The 21,199-nt window shown below is 41.1% G+C and overlaps 1 protein-coding gene across 11 annotated transcripts in view; it reads left to right on the top strand.

Annotated features, from left to right (window-relative positions):
* The first annotated feature begins 776 nt into the window (after positions 1–776).
* Positions 777–21,199, top strand: part of Phf8 (PHD finger protein 8) — a 103,033-nt gene continuing 82,610 nt past the window's right edge. For 3 of the 11 annotated variants that reach the window (XM_052170101.1, XM_052170111.1, XM_052170112.1), the window contains exons 1-4: positions 777–970; positions 1,311–1,408; positions 1,829–1,932; positions 2,029–2,219. In XM_052170101.1, coding sequence (XP_052026061.1) covers position 1,408; positions 1,829–1,932; positions 2,029–2,219 — 296 coding nt within the window. In that variant the 5' untranslated portion in view covers positions 777–970; positions 1,311–1,407. Of the gene's footprint in view, positions 971–1,001; positions 1,023–1,310; positions 1,409–1,566; positions 1,756–1,828; positions 1,933–2,012; positions 2,220–21,199 lie in introns of those variants that run through there. The other 8 variants (XM_052170107.1, XM_052170103.1, XM_052170104.1 and 5 more) reach the window with 8 other exon arrangements.

A 21,199-nucleotide genomic window follows, 5' to 3' on the forward strand; every position in this document is an offset into this window, starting at 1 on the left:
GTTGGGAGGTAGGGCGGAGGATGGGGCCGGTTTGGTGTTTTTTCTTTTCTTTCTTTTTTTTTTTTTCCCATTTAAAAACACTCCGTGTTTACCAGGGGTTACGGAAGACTTGCCTTCCAGGCCCCACTCAAAATGGAGCCAAACTACCGCCTCGCCTAAGATGGCGGCCTCTCCGCCTATCAGCTCAAGGTCTCAAGCGCAATTGGGCCACCTCGGAGAGGCGCACGGCCTCGGCTCTCTCAAGGTGTCGCCACGCCCCATGACGTCACGCAAGAACCGCCGCCGGCCGGAGGTTCCGGGCTCCACCTTCACCTCTCGTGCCCGAGCCTCATAAGATGGCGGCGAGCTTGTCTCCTCACAGAACGCCGCCACTCTCAATATGGTAGCTGTTTACCATATTTCTCCACCCCTCTCAGCCTCAACTTCCTCGTGATTTTGAATAAACTTTATTGATTGCTTTGCATCTCCTACAACCCCTAATATTGGGTTCTCCCGGCGACCTCTCTGGCAGTCTTTTTTTTTCCAGCCCCGGCAAGCATATCTCGTGAAGGGTGCAGCGACAAAGCCACTTGCCCGTGCGCCCGGCGGCCCCGCCCCCCCCCCCCCCCCCCCGGCTTAGACCCGAGTCTCTAGACGGCTCTGAGGGCCAGACTGTGGGAGGGCTGAGGGGGAGGCTGCCCTAAAGCCCCGTCAGACCACGGGCACTGCGTGACGCGGCATGTGGTTTCTAGGAGAAGGCAAGTAAAGCTTCACAGTTTTGCAGCGGCAATCCCACAATACACTGCGCGCCGCCTCGGGCCGGAACTGCCCGGATAGCCTCTGCTTAGCGCAGAGCTGTATTGCCCCGGAGCGAGCCTAGCCGCTGGCGAGCCTCTGGGGCTTGAGCTCTGCGTCCTGAGCAGTTTCCCCCTGCAGCCTCGGGCATGACAAGATCTCTGTAGCGATTGGGACCGGTGGACATTTTTATCAGGTTTGGGGCGTGAAAAGGTTCCTGTCAGTGGGGGAGGCGTAAAGAGATCCTCGTAAGTTTTGGGGGGCTGCAAGCAAGGTAAATTCTTATTTAAGACGAGACGCCTGTCAGGTGAGGGGCGCAGCAGAACCCTCGGTGGTCTGAGGGGATTGCAAGGCAATGCCTGCCATTTGGAGCTGTGGAAGGGAAAACAAATTCTTTGCTTAGTTTCGCGGGTGTGAGGAAATTCTAGTCAGTTTACTGGGGCTTCGAAGAGATCCTTTTTAGTGTCAGGGGTGAGATGAGCTCCCTGTCAGCTTTGGAGTGGAGGACGAAATTGCGGTTTGTTTCCTTTTGGTAGCATACTGAGACTCCTTACTGGTCTGGAAGGAACGATCCTGAGAATGACGAAAAGGATCATTTAAACTCTCCGAACGCGAGCCCCGAACTGTGATTTGAGTTGGGTGCCTAGTCTTGTTTGTCTTGCTCCTGAAGGCTTTGGGGGGGCGCGGGGGGGGCGCGTAATTCGGAATAACCTGCGGAGCCTTTCAGGGATTTCCGCATCTGTGCTTCTTCCTATTTTGGGGGCTGGACAGGGTCTCTGGTCTCTTCCTCAGCTTCCCTCTTCCCAGCCTCATCTTTTATGCCGCCGTTTGCGTCATAATAAAGGGAGCTGAGAGTCCTGGGAAGCAAGAGGGCAGTGAAGAGAGGGGGTTCCGTGAGGGATTAAAGAAGCTTCCCGAAAGCTTGCAGATATTTACATGGAACCCGGAAAGAAGTTGTCACTGACTGCAGGGCCAAAGAAGGTAGGGGTCTGGGGGAGGCGTTTGGAAGGCAGGGCAGAGCAGAAAGCAGAACGTTCTTTCTGTTCTTTCCAAGTGAAAGAAACCCTGAAGGGTGGGTGGACTTTCTCCACTCAACTCCCGCACTCTCCCCAGCTGCGTTGCGCCCTGCCTTGGTTACTCCCTTTTTCAGAACTGGAGGTTGGTACCCAGGGGGTGGGGGCGGAGACACACGGAATGATTTGGAAACACGGGGCCGGAGGAGTCACTTTGTAAAGAAGTGTTGTTTGTGTCTAGCCATCTTCTAGGGAAGGCGCTTGTTGCTGCCTTCTGACCCCCCGGAAAGCTTCAAAACTGGCACGGCGCAAAACAATCCAGCCCCCTGTGAAGATGGCCTCGGTGCCAGTGTATTGCCTCTGTCGACTGCCTTATGATGTGACCCGCTTCATGATCGAGTGTGACATGTGCCAGGACTGGTTTCACGGCAGGTAAGAAGGGCAGGCCAGGCTGGTCAGGGTGCGTTGGCCAGGTGTGTTGTTTTCACTTGCTCCCTCCTCCCCTCAGCCCCGTTTTCTACCTACTGCTCAGGAACTAGCCCCTCTCTCAATTTACTACACTTAGGTTTCTCTATCCCTCCTCGCCCACCTACTAGGTCCTAGCTGACAGTTGTCTCTGGTTTCTCTCTGTTTCCCTATGTGTACTTACTGTATTTTGTGTGTGTACACAAATGTATATGTATATACACACACATATACACACGCACACATACATAAATATATGCATGTGTATTTGAATTTGTAGCTGCATTCTAGCTACAAAGAAAGTATCAGTTGTATGGTTGTGTTTTCCCTCATATCCTGGCTTTGGGGGAGGCAGCACTGCATTTTTGAGATATCTGAGTCTAAGAACATGGATTTCTTTGTCACTTACTATCAGTGGCCTTGGCCAAGTTGCTTTTGCTTCTGTGAGCCTCACTTACAAATCAATACCTCTTTCATAGCTGTAAAGCACTTCGCTTGCATTCTATAAATGGAGGCAGAACTGGAATAATTTATTTCTGTGCTGTCTGCAGGACCATCTAACTAAATTAAAAGTCATAGGGTAAGACACCAGGACGAATGCACCTGTCTGTCACCCAGGTTTTCAGTGAGATGTAATAAAAATCAAAATATCATCCTATTACAGGGGGGATTTGTATACTGGAGTTTAATAAAAAACAGTATTCGGCAGCATTCTCTTGCTATATGTTAAGTTGTCAACCTTAACTTTTAAAGGAGCTGTTCCTGTTATACTGAAAAACAAAGTAAAGGTGGGGTCAGTGGGTTTCATGTTCAAGGTCTGCCCGAGCCGGTTCAAGGCTAGCATGGCAATGTAGCACAATTCTGTCTTAAAAAGAATGTAAAGAGCTTGGGATATAACTCAGTGCTAAGCTCTTGCCTCAAAATATCAAAAAAAAATTATTTCATCTTATAGTCTCTATTACTTCCTAGAGGTAGAGATACCTTTTTTTTCTTTTTAGCATTTTTAGTGATAAATACGCAATAGATATTTAGTATATTTTTGAATAAATGAACAAATCATAATGAAAACAAATCCTAATGCACTATGGCCCTTAATTTACAAGTGTTTATGTTCAATATCTCTGAAAAAGGGCTTTTGCTCACAGTGTAGAAATCTGCAAACAGAACAGGAATGAATGTTTCCTAACTTCTTACTGTGTCAGACTCCATAACTGACATTCCATAAATTATTTCGTCTGTACCCAAGTCTGAAAGTTAATTTTTTTCTTCTACTTGTGCGGGTTTCTGTATGCGGGTGTATACACATCTATGGAGACCAGAGGTCAGCCTTAGGCCTCATTCCTCAGGAGCCAGCCACCTTGGGTTTTATATTTTTTTTTTTGAAATGGGGCTCCCAGTCACCTGGTACTTTATAAGTAGCCTAGGCAGGTGGGCCAGATAGCCCCAGGGATTTTCCCATTTCTGTCTCCCTACCACTGGGATTATATGTACTCAAAACTTTTTTACATATGTTCTGGAGATTGAACTAAAGTCCTCATGTTTGCCTAGTAAAAACTTTACTCACTGAGCCTTCTCCCCAGCCTGAAAGTTACACTTTTGGGAGAGCACATACCTGTAAGTGTGTATGCACCCATGTGTGTATATGCCCTTGAAGAGATGTCGGGTAGCTTCTTCCTCTTGCTCGATACCTTATCTTTCATGCCAAACCTGGAGCTTGGGTTAGGCTAGCTGGCTAGCAAGCTCCAGAGATCCACTTGTCTGTTTTCCGTCATTGCTAGGGTTGTGAGCATTTATGGCCATGCTCAGTTTTATGTTAGTTTTGGGGATTTGAACTCAGGCCCTTTTATTTTCATAGCAACCTAAACCATCTCCCTGGTTCCTAAAAGTTAGATGTGTGTGTGTGTGTGTGTTTCTTGCTTGTGCATCCATGGTATGATATGAATGTGGAGATCACAAGACAACTTGCTGGAGCCAATTTTATCCTGCTACCATGTGAGACCAGGAATGAGCCCAGGTTGTCAGGCTTGGTGACAAGTACCACCTGCTAAGGTATCTCATCAGCCCAGCCCAGATTTTTTAAAAGAATTTTTTAAAATGGGCTTTAGGGTGTAGACCTGTAATTACAGTTGCTTTGGAGACTGAGGAAGGGGGATTGCAAATTCAAGGTTGGCCTGTGCAAAAAAAAAAAATGGTTTTTTTCCTTATTGTATAGGTACGATATGTCCATAGAAAATAGAAAATACAAAAAAGAATAATAGAAGGAAATAAAAGTCATCTATGAGTCTGCTGGATATAATCCACTGTTAATTTTTTTGCTGTTGTATTAAACTTGTCCTTTGACTTACAACATATGTTTTTTTGCTGTTTTTTGTTTGTTTGTTTGAGACAGGGTTTCTCTGTGTAGCCCTGGCTGTCCTGGGACTCACTCTGTAGACCAGGCTGGCCTTGAACTCAGAAATCCGACTGCCTCTGCTTCCCAAGTGCTGGGATTAAAGGCGTGCACCACCGCCCAGCTACAACTTCTGTTTTTATAGGTTGGGATTATATCATAAATACCATTTTTGTGATCTCCCTCACTCCACACCTGATATTTTAATGTGGGTATTTGCCAAGTTGTTAAATAGTCATCTACAACATATTTATGATACTTTTTCATCTATATGTTTATCACCAGTTACTTGGTCATTCCCTTTATGGTTGTATACTTCCCTACAAATAATGTGAGGTGATAAAACTTGGGGTTTCTGGGAAGGTTTTTGTATTCTGACGTGATTGTTGGTTAAAACAAAAAGAAAACCATGACTGGTGGACATCTTTGCACAGTAGATATTTAACATTTACAATGATAAAACTACTGAAACTTTAAGAATTTTTAAACTTACAAATGTTTTATCAGTTTATGGATCAGATATGTCATTAATTACATTTCTAAGGTGTATTGTGCTTTTGTTTGTACATTCTAGCCCAAGTTTCATGAAGGCATCCAGTTTTAAACTTTTCTTCTGCTTCTGTCTGTGGGCTGCCAGAGAACAAGGAACCTAGCTGAAAACCAGATCCTTAGTGGGCGGCTGGCTGTTCTTGCTTACTCAGTACACCCGCACCCCAACATACTCACTGTTCTCTTAAGTTTTACTTTAGGTCAATTGGAGATAACTAAATATTGTAGAGTTTTCATGATTGCTTCCAGTAGTTAGCCACATAGACCCAGTGGGTATATGTTGTATGAGTATGTGTATGCTTGAATGTGTATGAGTATGAGCCCACAAAGGCCAGAGGAAGACATTAATTGTTTTCTTCTATCACTGTTTTATTCTCTCAAGATGGTTTATCTCTGAACCTTGAGTTAAATTGGTGGATAGCAAGTCTCAGTGATCTTCCTGCCTTTGCTCCTCCCTGGACTGGGATTATCACTACACCTGACTTTTTATCTAGGTGCTAGGATCTGTGTACTAAGGTCCTTGAACTTGCAAAGCACTCTTACCACTGAGTCATCTCTCCAGCCCAAATCCTACAGATTTCATATCCACAAATGCCTAGAGATGGTAGACTTTTGATGTTCAGTTAGGAAATATGGTGCATAATAACAAATTGCTACCTGGAGTGGTTATAGTAAGGAAGTTAACTATGCTGTTTTTGATGATAAGAATCTGGAACTGTGGAGGTTAAGTGATTTTCTGAGTATGAATTTGAATTTCAAATTAATTGCTTCTAGAGTAGTGTTCTCAAATTTAGAAAAAAATACAGAATAATTTCATTCCTCTTGTAAGGTAGTTGAGTTGTGCAAAATACTATGATTTGTAGAGCAGTACACTTTAAACTTTAGTGTGTATCAATTATTTGAAAGACCTGTTTAAAAAAAAAAGATGGATCCCAACCTCAGTTTCTGATTCAGTAGGTAAATGGGGTCCACATTTGAGAAACAAATTTAAAGCAGTATCAATTTCTTCCACTTGTATAGAGTATGATAACATCTGCTATTAGAAGATAGATGAGATAACATTATCATTATCAGTTATTCTCAAAGTATTTCATCTCTGTGAGGCCTTAGTTTTCCTGATAACAGTTATCATAATTTAAATATAAATTGTCATATACATATTAATTTTTGTTTTTATTAGCACATAATAATAGATGTTTTGACATTTTAAAATATGTATTTAGTGTATCTGTATAATATATATTATATATATGGTGGTGGGACTGCGCATGAACAAACGTGCAGGTCAGAGGACAACTTTTCAGGAGTCAGTTCTCTGCTTCTGCCTTGTTGACACAATTCTCTTGTTTCTGCTGCACTAGTGCTCTAGGCTAGATAATCTGTGAACTTGTGGATAACTCTCCTATTTTCACCTCCCATCTAATTTTACCTTCCCTCTCCCTAAGGAATAATAGGTTTTTACAGATGTACACCACTGCATCTCACTTTTTTATGTAGGTTCCAGGGATTGAATTTCAGTCTTAAATAGCAAGTGCTTTTACCTGTTGAGCCATATCACCAGCCAGACCTATTCATGTATGTATTTTGATCATACTCACCCCCATTACCCTCACCCCCTTCCTCTTCCCAACTCCTTTCTTGTCCTTTTATGTCTTTTTTTTGATAATTCATTGCATTTAAGGAGGCCACCTTATCAGGATTATTTACTAGAACTTGAACAACTTACCAGTGACTGAACCACTGAAGATTTGCCTTTCTATATCCAGGGAAGGTTGGAGCCTTGTGAGCCCCTCCCTTTTCCTGGACAGAATGTTAGAAGGCCAATCTTGTGCAAATCTACAGGTAATCAAGAGTTTAACAGCCATGTCATGCCCAGAACTCAGTGTTCCAAACTGCTCCCCTACCTTCCTCTGGTTCTTACATTTTTCTGTTTCTTCCAAGATGTTTCATGAACCTTGGAGGGAGTGCTGTGTTCTATTTATAGACAGTAAATCATTTATTCTTTGTCCTTTGGTTATGAGTTTGCATTCATAACCATTTAGACCCCTACAAAGAGAAGTTTTTTTTTTCTGTTTATTTTTTTGTTGTTTTTTATTGTTATTGGGTTTTTTGGTTTTTTTTTTTTTGTTTGTTTGTTTGTTTTTTTTTAGATAGGGTCTCACTATATAGCCTTGGCTGGCCTGGAACTCATTCTGTAGATCAGGCTGACTTCAAACTCAGAGGCCCACCTGTGTTTGCCTTCCAAGCACTGAGATTAAAGGAGTATACCAGCATGATCATCAAGAGAAACGTCTTTTACTAAAGCTGAGAGCAGTAGGCATGAACATGGTTATTTAGATGGTAGTTTGATGGGTACATTATGTTCACTGAGCAGAACTGTAGTAGCTTCATCACTTGTGATCTCTTTAACTATATGCGTTTGGCCTGTTTTATGGTACCAGCTTTTCTTTCCATGAAATTCCTTCTTTGTTTTGTTTGGAGGAAAATATTCTTGGTTTAAATTTGGTGGTGTGCATTCTCCCCGCCCCTTTGACTGAAGAAAACTGATTTTTCTTCCTCAGTAGCCACTGATTGGCAATAGTTTCTCAGCTAGGGGTAGAACCTCATGAGCTCCTTTCCTCTCTGTGCTGGAGTTTTTATTTTTAAGAGTTATTTATTTTATATATGTGAATATACTGTCACTGTCTTCAGACACTCCAGAAGAGAGCATCAGATCCCATTACAGATGGTTGTGAGCATCTGTAGTTGCTGGGAGTTGAACTCAGGACCTTTGGAAAAGCAGTCAGTGCTCCTAACTGCTGAGCCATCTCTCTAGCCCATCTGTGCTGGAGTTTTAACTGGTTTGATCTTACGCAAGTTTTGTGCTGTGCTAAGAACTCTGTTACAGCCTTATGAATGCAATGAGTCCATCCTGTCCAGAAGACATTATTTCACAGCAGTCTGCTCTTATAATTTTTCTGCTCCTTCTTCCACAATGCTTCCTGATCCTTGAGGGAAAAGAGTGTGATATAAATTTGTATTTTTTTCAACACAGGGTTTCTCTGTAGATCAGGCTGTCCTGGAACTCATTCTATAGTCCAGGCTGGTCTGAAGAGATTATCCCTCTACTTCTGCCTCCCAAATGTACCACCAAAGGTGTGAGCCACCACTGCTAATCCCTATCTTACAATCTTTTCCCCTTCTAGTAGGTTCTCTGAGCCTTTCAGGGAAAGAGGTGTGATATAGATGTCTCATTTTAGAGCTGAGCACTCCACAGTAACTTATTCTCTGCATTTTGGCCAGTTGTAAGAAACTATATTATACATCATTTACTAAATAAAGAAACTTCTCTGATGAGGGGGCCTATAGATATTTAGAAATATTTAGAAGGTAGTATAATGAAGGGATGGTGAATAATGGAGATAAAAGCCATATAAATGATAGTTTATACGCTTACTGTTATATGTACATACATACAGACAGACAAGCTTAATTTAGTTTACCTTACATAGAGGGATAATGCTCATCCCAGAAGGTGTAGATTATTAAAAAGCCCAATGCCAAGGGTGAAATACTCCATTTGGGAAGGTGGTCATAGAGACCACTCTCTCCCAAAAAACAATACAGAGTATTGTTATTGCTCTTGGTTATTCACTAGAAATTGTTGGTGAGATCCTGTTGCTGAAGATACATATACTTTGATCACAGCATTTGGAAAATTCAAGCAGGTTCTGACCTGGAAGCATTCTTCCTACTAGCTGACTTTCACAGTATCAGAAGGTGTCTTTGTAGAAAAACCATCAGCAGTCTTACCCAGCTATGAATCCTGTGAGCTACAGTAATAACTGGCCTGTCAAGATAAGCTCTTTGGCGTAATAGTAGCATGAATGCTATGAAGGTAACCAGCAGCTTTCTAATTGGACTTAAGGCCTGATCCACAATGGGAAACTCATGCTATTTTCTGTAAACCTGTTCAAGAACTTGTTGCTAAAGAAGTTATAGGCTCTGCTAATATTATTTTGTTAAAGGGATATAATATCAAACTGCCTTCTGAATTCTTTAAAAAAATTTTAGTTCTGTTTATTCCTTTTTCCCACCTCCCCCTGCTTCCTCTCCCTTCTTTCTCCTTTCTCCCCTTCCATGTGTGAGCATTTGTGTATGTATGTGCCATGGTGTTCATATGGGGGTCAAAGGACAACTTGTTGGCATCAGTTCTCTCTTACTACCATGTGGGTCCTTGGGATCAAACTCATTAGGCTTACAGAACAAGCACCCTTAACAGGCTTAATGGTTTTGCCAACCCTTTTTTTTTGTTCCTCCCTCTTTCAAAATTAACTTTTATTTATGATTATTTATGTACAGTCATGCCTATGTGTGTGTGTGCGTGTGTGTGCACGTGTATTTGATGTATGGTATTAGTGAGGGCGTACATGTGCCATGCAGATTGTGGATGTCAGAGGATAACTTTCAGAAGACAGTTTTTACCTTTAGTCATGCTGAGGCAGGATCTCTTTTCTTCTGCCTTGCTGTGTACTCTAGGCTAGCTGGCCTGTGAGCTTCCAGATAATTCTTCCACCCCCACTTCTCAACTCTCTGTAGGAGAGAGTGCTGGGATTACAGATGTACACCACTTTCAGCCCACTTTTTACACTGAATCTGGAGATCAAAATTAGGTCATTGGGCTTCCATGGAAAGCACTTTCACCCACCATCCTGCTGGTCTCTTTGTATAGAACTGTACTTTATCTGATATTAATATAACCACTCCTTCTTTCTTTTGATTAAGGGTGACATTGTATATTGTTTTTTCACCCCTGCAGCTCAATCCCAGACAATACCTGGCAAGCATTCTGTCATTGAATTATCCCACATTCTTTTTTTTTCTTTTTTTCTTTTTTTCTTTTTTCTTTTTTCTTTTTCTTTTTCTTTTTCTTTTTCTTTTTCTTTTTTTTTCTCCGAGACAGGGTTTCTCTGTGTAGCCGTGGCTGTCCTGGAACTTACTCTGTAGACCAGGCTGGCCTCGAACTCAGAAATCCACCTGCCTCTGCCTCCCAGAGTGCTGCGATTACAGGCGTGCACCACCACCACCCAGCTTATACCACATTCTTTATCCCTCTCCTTCCAGTCTACATTTAAACATGAAATGAAAATAAGAATGTGTGTGTGTGTGTGTGTGTGTGTGTGTGTGTGTGTGTGTTGCTCTTGTTGTGGGCAGGGTGAGGCATGCACATGGAGGTTAGAGAACAGCTTTGTAGAGTTAATTCTCCTTTTACATCTCTACATAAATTCCAGGGACTGAACTCAGGGCTTCAGGCTTTGAATTAGTTCTTGTCAGCCTCTGTTTTAGTTTTTGAAAGGGGGGGGGGGGTCTTACATAGTTTGACTGACTTTAAATTTGGCTATGAAGCTAAGGGTGACCTTGAACTCCTGATACACCCCTAAACTACTCTCTAAACTCGGGTTACAAGCCTGAGAGAACATTTTTGGTTTTATTCAGTACTGGGGATTGAACCTAGGACTTTGCGTATGCTAGGCAAACGTGGTACCAAGATGAACTATATTCTTAATCTTTCCTCTGTTTTAGGTGAGTCTGTTTACATTCTCTTAACGTTCTGAGGGTTACTTATACCTGTTTTATAATTCCATGTTGCTTTTCTCCTTACTGTATTTGAATGTGTCTCTGTATATGTTTTCACTTTTTACTACAGTAACCTGGTATTTGTATTTTTCCAGTTCAAGTGAGGAGTAAAAATTTCTCTTTAAGTTCTTTTTAATGTGTTCTATGTACATTGAGAACTACATCAGAGTACCATATTGTTTGCTTCTGTATTTTAACAGGACCTCTAGATGTTCCTGATATTTAGAAAATGAGAAACATGCAGGGCAGTGATGGCACACACTTTTAATCCCAGCACTCAGGAGGCAGAGGCAGGTGAATTTCTCTGAGTTTGAGGCCAGCTTGGTCTGCAGACCAAGTTCCAGGACACTCAAGGTTACACTGTCTCAAAAAACAAAAACAAAAACAAAAAAGAAAAAGAAAGGAAGGAAAAAAGAAAGAAAATTGAGGATTATGAGTCAATTAGTAGATTGCTTAGTTAGCATTTGTGAAGCTAGCATCACATAAGCCTGGCATGGTTGTTGTACATGTCTGTAATTCAAGAATATGGAAGCCAGGAGGATCAGAAATTGAATTCATAGTAATCCTTTCTACATAGTGAGTTTAAGGCCAGCCTGGGATACATGAGAGCCTGTCTCCAAAAATACCCTAAGAAATTCTTGTCTAGTTAGAAAATGATGACTTACTAGAGGCTGCATTGATGAGAAATGGTTTTATTTTGAACATGTATATCAATATGGAACTTGCAGATTGATTGGATTGGGATTGTGAAAGAAAGAGGTAAGGGGTGACTTCATTTTGAGGAGTTTTAATATAAATGGGAATAGAGTAATGGGACAGTGACTGAGAAGCTCACAAGATATGTAGAGAATGGCTTGTTTTGTCTGTAACATCAGGTTATTTTGGAATTTGGTTCTTTTAAATGACAAACTCATATGCCAGGTACTGAGCAGAGAGAGCAGAAATTTCTCAGGTACATGGAACTTGTTTAGTTTCTTTAGCACTACTCCAAGTCCTTTGCCTGGAGGCAGTAGAGCCAGTGGTGAGAACTGTGGGTACCTTTGCTTCTGTTTTTGTAGATTGTGTTCTATCTGATAAAGGCTGTTGCAAGAAACCCAAACCAAAAATTGATTTGGATTTTTTTCTGAGTTTTTTTTAAAGGAAAGAAGGTAAAATATATTCTTCCCTTCTTTATTTATGGATGAAGATATTGGCTTTCCAAGCTATAGGTTGGTGTCAAGACCTGACTCCTTGAGCATTGTCAGAGAGCAGAGGCTGAGCATATAGGAAGCCAGATAGACTCTTGAGCAATCCTCTGATCTTTGGGCCCCTCTTAGTTCCACAGCCCTGGATGAAGCAATCAAGTGCCTGAGTTTGCATTCTTGTAGCATTTGGTTCTACTTACAGTTGTAGTTTTGCTATATACTTGGTTAATGCACATAGATAATATGGACTCATGAAGAACAAATTTTTTTGATTAATCTGCTACTTAAATAGTTTTGTAATTGCTAGCAATTTGCCTAACTATTCAGATTCATTTTCTCATTGTTATAGATAGCATTTATCATGTATTAAGCACTTGAATCCTTACAATATCTCTAAAAGATGGTTACTAGTAATTTTTCTGTTTCACAACTATAGAAACTGGGCCACAAAAAATTTATATAAACTTCCTATGTTCACACAGTTATACATGGAAGAAGTGAAATTCAGACCCATGTCCTGTATCTTTGTATCTTTTAACCTCTGTGTTTTAGTTTTTCAATGCTGTATGGAGTGTCTCTTATTTGTTATAAAGATGAAATATTATATTTAAAGTCCATAGCTCAGTTTTCTTTTATGCAGGCTTTTCTTCTCAGTTACTTATATATAGGCTTTAACTTTACTCATTCATTTGGCAATCATTGTTCTCTTTTACTTATTTTGTAGTACTTAATGAAACTGTTCTGACATCGCTTGTCTCTTTCCCTCTAGAATGTTCATTCTATAGGTATCTATATACAATTAATATTTATGTACTCATTTACTTAGTAAATATTTGTTGAGTTCCTACACTGAGCCCAGCTTAATTTCAGTGCTCCATGTTGTAATAATTCTCTTTACCAAGGAAGCTACCCTGAGTAAGACAGCATTTACTACCCTAGGTACCTGGTGATAATTATTGAGACAGTGCGTTAATTTTGGCTTAGCTGCCTCCCTTGTCTAAGGAGTTATCTAGCCCATTGCATGTTTACTGAATTAGGATGGATAATGAATGAAACAAGACTGGGAGATGGAAGAGCTGAGGACTTTTGGTGAATACTAGAATTCCTGCGTGTTGGATGTAGTCAGCACAAATGACAAGTAAATGAACATTTGTTGTTGGTGAGCATAGGGAGAGGTGAAATAGGTAGTATGCAGCAGGAGTGTCTGCAATACGGAAGAGGAAGAGCAATAGCATCATGGGCTGGCAATATGAGTCCAGCTGGTTTTACTTTTCTTGTGTTCATTTTTTGTGGTGCTAGAGATCAAACACTTATGGCCTCATTCATGCTAGACAAGTACTCAATCTCTAAGCCACATCCCCAGGCCTTTTTTAGATTAAAGGTGGCTTCATGAGCATGGGAATCCTGTTGTCACATGGAGCCCTACAGATGTTTAATGCAAGGCTTCTCTTGTCCCAAAAGTCAATATATTTTACCTTTGAATATTTGTATGTGGCATCAGTGGGTTGTGTGCTGAGAACTTAGAACCTTGAGTTCTCTGGTCCTATATCTTACTTCTTTCTTGCCTCCCTAAAAAAGGATCATGGCTAATTGCATGAGACTCTGTCCCTAAGTGGAGATGTGGAGAAATCCAGATTCCAGAGCATGCATACTGTATACTGAGTGATTTGCCTTCACCCACAAGAGAGAGTGACAGAAAAAAATAAACTCATATTATGAAGGTTAGGTCTGTCATTATAGTTACTCAGGAAGCTGAGGCAGGAGAATCACAAGGGAGCTTAGTGAGACCCTGTTTCAAGTAGGATGTTTGTTTGTTTTGAAACATGGTCTCACTAAGGAACTGTTATGGAACTCATAGACTAGGCTGGCCTTGAACTCATAGAGGTCTACTTGCCTCTGCCTCCCAAGTGCTAGAATTAAAGGTGTGCACCGCCATACTGGGCTTGAGACCCTATCTCAAAAAAGTAGATATAGAGCTAGAGTTTTAACTATGTGACAGAGCATATGCCTAGCATGTTTGGCCCTGGGTTCAGTCCCTAGCCACAAAAAAACCAGTAGTAACAACTTCATGTGTATTTTTGTATTGCTGTGATAAAACACCATGACTAAAACAACTTCTAGAAGGGTGGGTTTATAGTTCCAGAGGGATAAGAGTCCATTACAATCATAATGACAGTGGTGGTGGTGGTGCATAGAAGAAAGCACCAGGCATGACAGCAGGAACAGCAGTAAGTAGAGAAACCACATGACTTTTGAAACTTAGAGCCTACCACCACTGACATACTTTCTTTTAGCAAGACCACACCTAAGTCTACCCAAGCAGTAAACCAAGTGTTTAGACACACAAGAACATGGATGACATCTCATTCAAATTACCACACCATGGTACCCTGAAAGGCCACAGAAAAAAGCTCTTTTTTATGTTTCTGAAGAAGGGGCTCTTGCTTTTCATTTACAGTAAGCATATTCATTTATATAATTGGTGCTGTTCGTGAAGAATAAAAGATGACACTAGAGAGGCAAGGCCTTTTTAGGCCATGGTCAGTTCATTTTTAAGAAAAATAGGAGCCGGGTAGTAGTGACACATACCTGTAATCCCAGCACTCTGGGAGGCAGAGGCAGGCAAATTTCTGAGTTTGAGGCCAGACTGGTCTACAGAGTGAGTTCCAGGACAGCCAGGACTATACAGAGAAAGCCTGTCTCAAAAAACCCAAATCCAAAAAACCAAAAACCAAAACCCAAAAACAAAAACAAAAAACCAAAAAAAAAAAAGAAAGAAAGAAAGAAAAGAAAAGAAAGAAGGAAAGAAAAATAAGGAGGGACTGGAGAGATGGTTCAGCAATTAAGAGCACTTGCTGCTTACTATTTCAGAGGAGCTGAGTTCAAATCCTAGCACCCATGTTGGGCAGTCCACAACTACTTGTAACTTCAGCTCCAATACTGCTTCCACGGGCACCCTCTAATACATACATACATACACACACACACACACACACACACACACACAGGAAAAAGATGAAAATATGGAACTTATGAGGGGTTTTGGGTATGAGATAATGAGAGATTACATTTTTATATAATTAATTGATTTTATGTGTTTTCTATGCCTGAGTATGTATGTACACCATGTATGGGCTGCAGCCCAAGGAGGTCAGTAGAAGGTGTTGGAGCTCCTGGAACTGGAGTTTGTGGATCCTCTGCTTAATTGCTGAGCCATCTCTCTAGCACACGCTTCATTTTTTAGTGATCATTTTGGTATGGAGAGTCATTTTGCATGGAGACAGAGTTGAGGTTTGGAGTCTATTTGCGTGAGCAAGACAATAATTCTAGTTAGAGGTCATAACCCGTGTTATGACTGCAACAGTAAGAATTACAGAGGCATACACGTGATAGCTAAATTAATAGTAAATTAGGATATAGAACTGATAATTTTGAGTTTTGTACCATGTTTAAACTGTTACCTGTTCAAAAGGGGGCCATTTTGAGGTATATAAATGTAGATAGAGATGTTTGGCTATGAACTATCAGAGAGGGGCAGACAAGAAGGAATAAAAGGAAAAGAGAGGGTTTTTAAGGTCATTATATTTGTCTACATAGTATTGTAAAGAAAGAGAAACAGGGTGAGAGATTGAAGATACCTTAGAAAGAACGGACAATTAATTGATCAAATAAAAAAATATGTGACTTGAGTTCCAGCAGTGACTTTAGGAGAAACAAAAGATAGCATTTCCATTGTAACAGGAGGAAAGGGTGGGTGAAGGAAGAAGAGTTGGTATTAGAAGTCAAATTGGTTCTTGTCTGATTATTTCATTTGTTTTATTTTCCAAGAAGAAAGTAATTCATTTTCGTGGAAAGAAGGGAAAGATAATGGGATCAAAGATTTGAAGTTTACTGTGGATTGTGGGAAGGAAAGCTGAGTAGGAAATTATGAGAGAATTATCAATCAATATAATCTATATATTTTAGACAGTGAATTTATTTTGCCACTAGTCCATTGGGTGATTATTTCTTCTCCAGCACATTCAATGGTCTAGTGCAGTGGGATTGGACTAGGGATAGGTTTGCAAATGTGGTGAAAGGTAGGTGGGGCAAGTGATGAATGCTAGAATTTAAGCTAGACAGTAAGTAGGGTTAAAGTCAAGAATAGGTAGATTTGGTGCCACAGGCCTATAATCCCATTATTCAGGAGCTGAGGCATGGGGATTTTGAGTTCAAGGCTAGTCTAACCTGTACATAAGACCTTCTCTGAGCACAAAGCATAAAGTTAAAAAAAGAATGTACTGGGTATGGTGTGGTGTGTGGTGTAGTGCCATGGATCTTTAATCCTAGTGTCCATAAAGCAGAGACAGATCTCTGAGTTCCAGGCCAGCCAGGAGTACATAGTGAAACCTTGTTCCATACAACAACAAAACAAATTAAACAAAGAATTGGTTAAAAGTAGAAGCAGCTAGGGTTCTTTGAAAGCAAAGACTAGGTATAGTGAGAACCTGGCGGATATATTTATGGTGAAATGAAAAATGCATTTCATATTCCAGAAGTGAGCCAATTGCTGGACAAAGTCTGGGGGATGGTTATGACAGTAGCTGCAATGAGAGTGGAGGTAACTATCTGAGCATGATAATGTCAAAGAAGAGTAACCTTCAAAAGTTGGATCTCCGTGTTATTACTGATATCTCGTAGAGTATTGAAAAGACTTGGTGTGGAAAAAAATCTGTGAGCAAGTTCTCCAGTGAGTGAAAGGATATGCTGGGGAGAAGGGTAACTGGAAGTAAAGAAGAGCAGGATGTGGTATTGCTGCATGGTATGAAACTTGAAGAGCAATGAGTCATCTCACCCAAGGTTTGATGGTTAATGTCAGTTGATAACTTGATGACATCTAGAATCAAGCATGCCTGTGAGTAATTATGGGAAATTATCTTGATTGTATTTTAATGGAGGTGGGAAGACCCTCTCTCACTGTTGAGTGGCACTTTTCTGGACTGTATAAACAGAAAAGGAACTGAGCAACAGCAGACATTTATCACCTTTTTTTTTTTTTTTTTGACGGGATGCTTCACGTACTGGCTGCCTTGACTTTTCTACTGAGATATACTTTGAACTATGAACTAAAATAAGCACCTCTGTTCTTAAGTTGCTTTTGTTCATGGTATTCTATCACAGTAGCAGGAAAAGACGTAAGGCACAAAGGAAGAGGTAATTTCAAATTCTCATTGGAGAGTTAAAATTATCATCTATTGAGCTTCTTGAGTTGTCATTGTCCAGAAGAATAGGAGGCTTCCATCTGAAAGAACTCTTTTTGGTTCCCCCTCCATGACCCCCCTGCCTCCTCCTCTCCCTTTGCTCAACCACCTACCCACTCCCTCCTCTTAGCATCCCCCTTCTCTGGGACATCAAGTCTCCACAGGACCAAGTGCATCCCCTCCCACTGAGGCCAGACAAGACAGTCTTCTGCTTCATATGTAGTGGGGGCCATGGACTAGCCCATGTATGCTCTTTGGTTGGTGGCATAGTCGCCGGGAGCTTTGAGGGGTTTGGTTAATTGATAACTTCGTCCTATGGGGTTGCAATCCCCTTTAGCTCCTTCAGTCCTTCCCCTAACTATTCCCTAGGGGTCCCTGACCTCCTGTTCAGTGGTTGGCTGTAAGTATCTGCATCTGTCTCAGTCAGGTTCTGGTAGAGCCTCTCAGAGGACAGCCATGCCAGGCTCCTGTCTACAAGCACAACATAGCATCAGCAATATTGTTAGAGTTTGGTACCTGGGCATGGGATGGATCCCAAGTTGGGATGGTCTCTGGATTGCCTTTCCTTTCAGTCTCTGCTCCATTTTTTTTCCCTGCATTTCCTTTAGACAGGAATAAATCTGAGTCAAAAATGTTGAGACGGAGCTGTGTGGTGATGGCGCACGCCTGTAATCCTAGCCCTCTAGGAGGCAGAGGCAGGCGGATTTCTGAGTTCGAGGCCAGCCTGGTCTACAGAGTGAGCTCCAGGACAGCCAGGGCTATACAGAGAAGCCCTGTCTCAAAAAAACCAAATCAAAAAAAAAAAAAAAAAGTTGAGATGGGTAGGTAGCCCCATCCGTCAACTGAGGTTCATGTCTCTACTGGAGGTGGTATCTTCAGGTTCTATCTCCAACTGTTGGGCATTTTGGCAAATGTCATCCCCATTGGGTCCTGGGAGCCTCTCACATCTCAGATCTCTCAGACTTTCTACAGGCTCCCCCCATCCCTCACCTCACACTATTGTTTATTTGTATTCATTCTCCTGACCCTCTGGACTTCTGTCTCTTCCCATACCTGATCCTGCCCCCCTTTTCCCTCCCCTTTACCTCTTCCACCCAGGTACCTCCCTCCCTCTGCCTTCTGTGATTATTTTGTTCCCCCTTCTAAGTGGGATTGAAGCATCCATACTTGGGCCTTCCTTCTTGTTAAGACCATATGAAGCTGATAGAATTCTTAACACAGTGCTCCTTAGACTGTATGGTGAAGAACAAGGACATATTTTCCTTTATTTTCAGTCTCTAATGAATCAATTATTTTATAAAAGAAAAAAAATAATGACTAGAAAAACAATGTGAACAAAAAGCAATATAACAAACCTCAATTTTTCATTATTAGATTCAATGGCTATTAAAAAATCCTGCCAGATTTTTGAAAAGTAATACTGTCATTTTTCTGTACTTAACTATAGACCTATAGACAGATCAGTATTAGTGTGTGGATTATACTAGTGGTTCTTAACCTTCCTTTCCCCCCCCCCCCTTTTTTTCCAATTTTCTAAATTCTTTGTTTACATTCCAAAATGCTTTCCCCTTTCCCAGTTCCCCCCTCCCCATATGTCCCATAAGCCTTCTCTACACCCATACTCCAATCACCTCCCTCCTTTTTCTCTGTCCTGTTACTCCCCTACAATGCTGGATCAGGCCTTTCCAGGATCAGGGCCCTCTCCTTACTTCTTCATAGGAGTCATTTGATATGCTACTTGTGTCTTGGGTATTCAGAGCTTCTGGGCTAGTTAATATCCACTTATCAGTGACTGCATTCCATGTATATTCTTTTGTGATTTGGTTACCTCACTTAGGATGATATTTTCCAGTTCCATCCATTTAACCTTCCTAATGTTGCAACACTTTAAAACAGTTCCTTATATGTGGTGACCCTCAACCATAAAATTATTTTAACTGCTACTTTATAACTGTAATTTTGCTACTGTTATGAATTGTCATGTAAATAAATGTCTTATATGCAGGGTATCTGATATGTGACCCCTGTGAAAGGGATTACGACCCACAGGTTGAGAATAACTGGATTACACTTTGAGTAGTACTGGTATGGGGGAAATAATTTTCTTATAAACCAACTGTATTTGTTTAAACTTGGAAAGTAAAGGAGGGTTCTGTATTATATTGTTTTGTTTTTAGACAGGGTTTCATCTAGCCAAAGCTGACCTTAAACTACTGATTCTTCTATATCTGAAATTCTGAGATTGTGGTTGTATTAGTTACTTTTCTGTTACTGTAATAAAACACCATGACCAAAGCAACTTAAAAAAAGAAAGTATTGAATTGGGCTTATATATAAGTTTAAGAGGTTTAGCACCCGTGATGGGATAGAGAAAGCATGGCAACAGAAACAGCTTAAACCTTAAGCAGGAGTTAGAGAACACACTGGGGATAGTAGGTGTACTGGCTGGTTTTGTGTTTCAACTTGACACAGGTTGGAGTTATCACAGAGAAAGGAGCTTCAGTTGGGGAAGTGCCTCCATGAGATCCAGCTGTGGGGCGTTTTCTCAATTAGTGATCAAGGGGGGAGGGCCCCTTGTGGGTGGTACCATCCCTGGGCTGGTAGTCTTGGGTTCTATAAGAGAGCAGGCTGAGCAAGCCAGGGGAAGCAAGCCAGTAAGAAACATCCCTCCTTGGCCTCTGCATCAGCTCCTGCTTCCTGACCTGCTTGAGTTCCAGTCCTGACTTCCTTTGGGGATGAACAGCAGCATGGAAGTGTAAGCTCAATAAACCCTTTCCTCCCCAACTTGCTTCTTGGTCATGATGTTTGTGCAGGAATAGAAACCCTGACTGAGACAGTAGGAGTCTGTTGAAACATCAAAGACTGCCCCCCCCATGACACAACTCCTCCAACAAGGTCATACCCCCTCTTTTCCAAATAATTCCACCAACTGAGGATCATGTATCCAAACTTATGAGCCTATGAGGGCCATTCTGATTCAGATCACCTTAGCACACATGCACCACCATGCCCAGCAAGTGTTTCTTGAACGGGAAGCTAGAGCAGTTTATATATCATGGTATAGAATTGCTGAGGGTGTGACACGGAAGTTGAGAGAGGAGACGGGCAGTGATATATGTAGAAAAGGCATATGTGATAAAAGTTCAGGAGTGGTGACAGCAAGGTTTCCTTTTTGAGCAGTGTCCAAATATAGTAGGGATGTGAGACTTAAAGCACGTATGTCATGGAAACGAATGCCTCAGGTCCAAACAAAAGATTTATAGATTTAGGCCAGGTGATACAGGCCAGTAACTTTGGGACCAGGAAGCTAAGGTAAGTTTGAAGTGAGATTGAGCTATATAGTGAGAGAGACCCTATCTCAAAAGCAAGCAAGCAAACGAAAAACAAGCTTTAGGGTAGTGAGGAATGATAATGTGGATATGGCAAAACGTAATATTAACTGTCATTTGTCATTTACTCTGCCAGTTTCTGTGTTCATTGAATGAACTTTATGTACATTATCTACTAACCTCTACAAAGTTGATGCTGATGTTCTGATTTCTTGATATGCTACAGGTTTATAAACAGTTATTGTTGCCAAGATGAAGGTAAGGGAGGGGCTGGATTTCAGGATTGATCATATTGATCTTGGCTGAAACTATTTGAGCTCAACCATATTTTTATATGCCTTGCTGTATGTGGTTGATAAAAGGCTTTTAAAGCATTCAGACCTTAGCTAGAAATTATTTGCAGGGTTCTTGTCATCTTTCTTGGTGAGAGAAGGGCTTAATGTGTGATATTACTTTGTATATATATTCATACAAAATTAAATCTAAATGAGGCTGCAAAAATGATTACCTATAATTCTTCACTCATAAATATTGTTGGCTCTAAAATATTTCTAGTAGTTTAATTAAATATCTCAGCAAAGTTCTAAGTTTGGGTTCTAGTGTTTTGAGTGTGTTAGGCAAAATAAAATATTAAAAAAAG

This window comes from Apodemus sylvaticus, chromosome X (genome assembly GCF_947179515.1).
Source record: "Apodemus sylvaticus chromosome X, mApoSyl1.1, whole genome shotgun sequence".
In the NCBI taxonomy this organism is placed as follows: domain Eukaryota; kingdom Metazoa; phylum Chordata; class Mammalia; order Rodentia; family Muridae; genus Apodemus; species Apodemus sylvaticus.